The 6147-nt window shown below is 38.5% G+C and overlaps 1 protein-coding gene across 1 annotated transcript; it reads left to right on the top strand.

The window, feature by feature from the left end:
- Window positions 1-985: 985 nt before the first annotated feature.
- Window positions 986-3150, top strand: LOC110106386 (AAA-ATPase At3g50940-like). Its single transcript, XM_020836274.2, has 2 exons — window positions 986-2196; window positions 2364-3150. Exons 1-2 carry the CDS (start codon window positions 1192-1194, stop codon window positions 2838-2840), a joined length of 1482 nt encoding a protein of 493 aa, XP_020691933.1. The 5' UTR covers window positions 986-1191; the 3' UTR covers window positions 2841-3150.
- The last annotated feature ends 2997 nt before the right edge of the window (window positions 3151-6147 follow it).

The raw sequence follows: 6147 nt of genomic DNA, 5'->3' as shown, positions 1-6147 counted from the left end.
TTGTAGTTACTGTTTTCTCCCAAATTCCTGAAAGGATTTCACTGTAAATGTAACTAGAAAGGTCTTGCTAAAGCAAACATAGTATAGTGAGCATTATTTGTGTGAATAAAACTTTTATTATTTATAGTAATTTATTTTTTCTTCAAATAAAGTTACTAATTAAGTCATTTAATAAGAAATATTCAAATAAGGCACCAATGTAGTTTAAATTGCATAAATGTATAATTAATATGAATCTCATTTAGACTTCATTTGGAACCATTTTTTTTTTCTGTTCGTTAAATTAATTTTTTAGTAAAAAAAATTTTGTACTAAAATTTTGATTTAGAAAACAGAAAGCCTATGAGTGCTCTTGAACTTCAATGCAAATTTGACTATTTGTCAGGGCTTCAATGCTAATTTGATGATGATTAAGGCTTTGTTTGAGATGATTTTTTCACTTCTTAAAATAATTTTTTAGAACAAAAATTAAATTTTTTGGATTAGAAAATTACTTTAAGAAGTATTAAAAAAATCATCCCAAATGAAATCTAAATTGTTGTTTAGATACCTCTATTTTTGAAAGCTTATTAAGAGAAGTTCATTCATTTATGATATTTTTACTTTTAGTTTGGAGTGTCTGCATTCATCTATAAAAATTGATGCAAAATTATAATGACGAAATTTTTTAAAAATTATTGTAAACTTTTTCCTTTTAAAAAACTAATTATAACAATTATTTTTTAATATATTTAATTATTAAAATTATTTCTTATCAAATAAAATTTTGAAAATCCATACAAAATTTGTGGTAAAATTGAATTATAGTTATTTATTTATTATCTGAAAAGCAAATAAATGAAAAAATTATTTTGACTGAATCATTAATTTTATATCACCATCTATTGGATTATGAGGTTATGATTCATTTATGCTTGAATTTAAGGATAATTTTTTTGTTGATAAGATTATTATTTTATTTAAGTAAAAAAAATTATATTGAATGATTAAAAACTAACTCATTGAAACTTAATAAAATTTAAATCCTTCCAAGCAATTTCACTTGAGCCTAATTAACGGTCTTCAACAAATGCCTTCTTCCCCTATATAAGCAACAACCGCGAGCAGACTATTCCACATAACCAGCAAGCTCGCAGGAATCCTCTCTCCACATCCATCCCTCGTAATCTCTCTCTCTCTTTCTCTCCATCAATGGCCACAACTAAGACAATGCTCTCTGCCGCGGCGTCCATAGCCGCCTCTGCGGTGATTATCCGTTCGATGGTCCAAGAGTTCTTCCCCCGCAAGATCAGAGACCAGATCTTCTCCTCTGCACTCAGTTTCTTCACAAGAGTCTCCTCTTCCTCTAAGCTCACCATCAATGTCCACGAATTCCGTGGCAACTTGCCAAATGAGATGTACCAGGCTGTTCAGACTTACCTTAGCTCCAAGATCTCTCCCTACACACGTTGCCTTCAAGTTGCAAAGCAGGAAGACTCGAAGGGCCTGGAGGTCACCATGGAGGTAGGGGAGACGGTCGTCGACTTGTTCGAAGGGACTGAATTCAGATGGAAATTGATATGCAAAGAGAAACAGAAGCTAGTTTTCAATCAGCGCCGCAAGGACTCCATGACTTCAATGTTTGAGACCAAATTCTTCGTTCTCAGCTTTCACAAGAAGCACAAGGAAAAAGCACTTTATGTATACCTGCCTCACATTCTGCAGCATTCAAAAAACATCAAGCAGGAAGAGAAGCGAATCAGAATTTATTCTGGTGATTATGCAAAACTGCAACAGGGTTTGATTCAAGGTATCTGGAATGGAGTGAACCTCGACCACCCTTCGACCTTCGACACACTTGCGATGGATCCTGAGCTTAAAAGGTCAGTGAAGGAGGATCTGGAAAGGTTTGTAAGGAGGAAAGCTTACTACAGAAGAGTAGGGAAGGCATGGAAGAGGGGGTATCTGTTGTATGGACCTCCAGGGACTGGAAAGTCCAGCCTCATAGCAGCAATTGCTAATTTCCTGAAGTTTGATATCTATGATCTTGAGCTAACAGAGATAAAGTCGAATTCTTGGTTGAGACAATTGCTTGTTGGAACAGCGAATCGATCGATAATTGTGATCGAGGATATCGATTGCACAATAGATTTGCTAGAGAAGAAGGAGGAGGATGAAACGAAATCAAGGGGTCGAAATAAGTACCATAATGAAAAGGTTGGTATCTCTCTCTTAATTTGGTTTTTAACTCTCTGCATGTAAAAATCCCTTTAAGGAAAATAAACTTCTTGGGGCTTTATTAACTAAGATTTCAGGGACATCTTGAGTTTTTATGTGGCTTCAGCAGGTTCAAGTAACAAATACGTTTTTTTTTTTTTTTGTAGGTTACATTATCAGGACTGCTCAACTTCATTGACGGTCTGTGGTCGGGATGCAGAGATGAGAGAATCATCATCTTCACAACCAACTACAAAGAAATGCTTGATTTTGCATTGCTAAGGCCAGGCAGGATGGATATGCACATCCATATGTCATATTGCAGCCCTTCTAGCTTCATGACTCTGCTCTCCAACTACCACAATGTCGATAACCATACTCTCAAACCAGAGGTCGAGAGGCTACTGAGGGAGGTTGCAGCCACGCCAGCTGAGGTTGCCGAAGAGTTGATGAAGAGTGATGACAGTGATGATGCCATGCGATGCCTTATCAAATTCTTGGAAGGGAAGAAGGTAGAAGCCAGTGAAGAAAACAAGAAGGACGAAAGCATGGTAGTGGAGGGTTCACAGATTGAAGAACTCAAGGAAGGCGAGGTAGAAGCTGAGAAGCAAGAAGGCATGGTAGTGGAGGGCTCAGAGATTTAAGAAGTTAGAAGAGTTAAGGGGGCGGAGAAGGCTAGCTTCAGCTCCTATTTGATGTGGTGCATCATAACCGTTATCTTCCTATGGTTCATTTTACCACTTAGTGCTTATAGCTTTTCTGTTAGGGAATATTAGTATTCACTCTCTTACTTACCATGTACAGTTCTATAGTACAGGATTTGCTTTTTTACTTGGCTTGGCCATTTTAAGCAAGAGAGAATGAACTCTCTTGATAGTCTATCTTCTTCCAGGGAAGAAGAACAGTATTTCCTTAGTTTTTACATACCAAAGTTATCACAGTTATTCCTGTGTATTTGCTTGTGTCTTTGTGTTACTTGCTTCTTCCGCAGCATATTGCATCACTATTCGTACTCACTAAATGACTTATGCAACTTAATTTTGTTCATTTTGATTGTTCTGCATTTGTAACTTCATCGTACATGTTATTGTTGCAGTATCCAAATGGGTGATGTCAAAGAGTATAGGTGTGAAGTTTGAGGGTAGATCCCAGTAAAATACATTAACATGAACAAAATATATAATAACTGCTGTGGAAGCAATGAAATAGGAAAAACAGATGAATAGAAGTAATCGAAAGAAGAACGAACAGTGAGGATTTCTATTAATTTATGTATATCCCTCTACAAGCTGCAGCTGCTTTATATATTAACATATTCATATACTAGTTTCTAAAAACAGTAAAACAGAATTGAAAAGATAGCATGTGCTTTGGTACTATAGTTAGCTAGGATAGTAGTAGGGATTAAGTATTAGTGATAAAATAAGCTTGTAGAGCAGTTTAAGCAAGGTGTTGTTGACCTCATTTTTGTATGAGGTCATCAGGACTTTTCAAACTCCTGATCATACACCTAGTGGTTGACAATCATACCTCCGGTCTTCAAACAATCAAGATCTAATAAATTTAGCATTCAATCATTCAACATTGTAATCACCCTACCTTTTGATCAATCCATCAATCAATCAATCATTCAACCTCCTAATCTCTATTCAATCATTCGAAGTTCAATGAATCACATCCAGTTTCTAATCAATCTAACCTACAATCAAATCAACCAATCATTTATCCTGTCGAACTTCAATCACCCAATCAATCATTTAGCACTCAACCCAATAAATCATCAATCAACAAATCAATCACTCAATCATCAATCAGCCCTTCAATCGGTCAATTTTCAATCAATATAACATTCAAACAATCAATCAACATTCAATTGTCAAAGTTACAATCATCTTATCATTTGTAGTCTTGCACTGCAGTCAAACACCTCAGTACATTGTCCTGCTGTTGACTTGTACAAACAAAACAAAAAAAGAGATCAAATCCTACCTACTGACTGCTTTCCCACGTCGCACGCCGTCGCACGTCGAAGCCGTGCCTCGCGTCGTTTCTCCCCACGATCGCTCGCACGACTCGTTCGAGTCATTAAAAGTCCAAAGCGTCGAGGCTTTCAGCCTCTTCTCCACGCGAATCCTCACTCCTCTCCCGAGCTCCCGACCTCTGCTTCCCTTTCTCCGATCCTTCCTCCGGCTCCTCTAATCGACCAAACCCAGCGACCAACCCCTCTCCTCCTTCAGCCAAGAGAGAGAAAGAGAGAGAGAGAGAGAGAGAGAGAGAGAGAGAGAGGAGAGAGCTACCTGAGCCAAATTCCTCTCCAAGCCGACGCCGAGCCCTGCCGACTCCTCCTTGGCCGTCCGACCTTGCTTCTTCGGCCGACTTTCCCTGCTGAGGATCGGAAGTTACGACATTTTGATCGGACGCAAGAACCAGGAGCTCGCTAGCGTGAAGTTAACTTTCTCCCTTGCACGCGTGACTCCCCGGCTCCTTCTTGCTGTCCGACTTTGCTCCCTTTGACGACTTTCCCCTCCCCTCCGATCGGAAGTCCGACATTTTGATCGGAACCAGAACAGGAGCTCGCGGCTGTGTAGGTAACTTTCTCCCTACCGCACGCTTCTTCGGCCAAATCCCGTAAATCTCCCGAACGAAACAGAGAGAGGGAAGGAGAGATATTTTTTTTTAATTATAATTATTTATATTTATTATTATTAATTATATTTAATTTTAATTAAATGATTATAATTAATTTTTAATTAATTATAATTAATTTTATTTAGAATTAATTTTAATTAATGATTTTAAATTATTATTAATTAATTATCATTTATTAAAGTAAATTAATATGAATTAATTATAATTTAATTATAATTAATCATTTTTAATTAATTTTATTAAATATCATTAATTATTTTCTTAATTAATAATAATTAATTTTAAGTAAATTTAATTAATTAAGAATAATTATAATTAATTAAAAGTGCTCCCCCCCACTCTCCTTCCTCGATGTTCGCGTCGGACCGGTAGACCACCTAAGCACGCCTTTGGTGCGCGTGGTAGGAGGGAACCCGGTGCGACACCTACGACGAGGGAGGCGAGTGACCCCTCGATCCACGTGTCAACCCCGACAACGCCGCGGAGGTATGAAATTTTCTAAACTCAAAACTCTGTTTCAATGTTCGTGGCGAACCGGAAAACCGCCCCAAGCACGCCTTTGGTGCGCGTGGTGGGATGGGACCCCGGTGCGGCACCTACGGCGAGGCGGGGTCGCTCATAAGTACCTCCGAGCGAAGAACAGGGATCCTTCGTCCGAAAAAGCCATGCGAGGTAATGGCATCCGTCCAGGGACCTAGTATACCTCGGGCTTGTATTGCCTAAGGGAACTAAATTCGAAATCCAACCTTACGATTACAAACGAGACCTCTTAGTGCCTGATCATCAACTATCCTACTGTGATTCATATACTCCAAGGATCTTGTTGCCAATAAGGACGTATCGGCGCTCATGGTCAAAAAACCCGGTATTTCATCGTGCCCATTTGGAACCACTTCAGGCTCAGAGTTACTGGCCCCATGTTCTTATACCGTTACTGTCCTGGTCAATATTTGCCTAGTTCGCAAACCATCCGCTTACTGACGACAGTACCTGTCCTTATTGCAGGGGAATGTTTGAGAATGGATCCTAGTGCTATTCTCTCCGAACTATGCATTTGGCTCTACATGAGCTAACATATCATAATTTGAATATGTCCACTCCGACAACTGTTGCGAGAGGGTGAGCGAATTTGCTTTACGGTGGTCCTGATGCCATCTATTTCAAAATAAATATCTTGGGAATTTTGGGATTTTTTTGAATTTTATGAATGTAATGACGTGAGCATACTGGATATGATTGACATGGACTTCGGGAATTTTTAAGAGTTTTGGGAGACCCGTTTCGCAGTTTCGAGCTACTGAC

The sequence above is a fragment of the Dendrobium catenatum genome, unplaced genomic scaffold (genome assembly GCF_001605985.2).
Source record: "Dendrobium catenatum unplaced genomic scaffold, ASM160598v2 fragScaff_scaffold_1608, whole genome shotgun sequence".
Classification (NCBI taxonomy): Eukaryota; Viridiplantae; Streptophyta; class Magnoliopsida; order Asparagales; family Orchidaceae; genus Dendrobium; species Dendrobium catenatum.
The sequence above is the reverse complement of the archived record's forward strand: the minus strand, read 5'-3'. Positions and strand labels throughout refer to the sequence as shown.

Coding starts and splice junctions, on each gene's coding strand:
- LOC110106386 (XM_020836274.2), top strand. CDS start 1,192: ATGGCCACAACTAAGACAATGCTCTCTGCCGCGGCGTCCATAGCCGCC. Junction 2,197..2,363: donor ATAAGTACCATAATGAAAAG/GTTGGTATCTCT, acceptor TTTTTTTTGTAG/GTTACATTATCAGGACTGCT.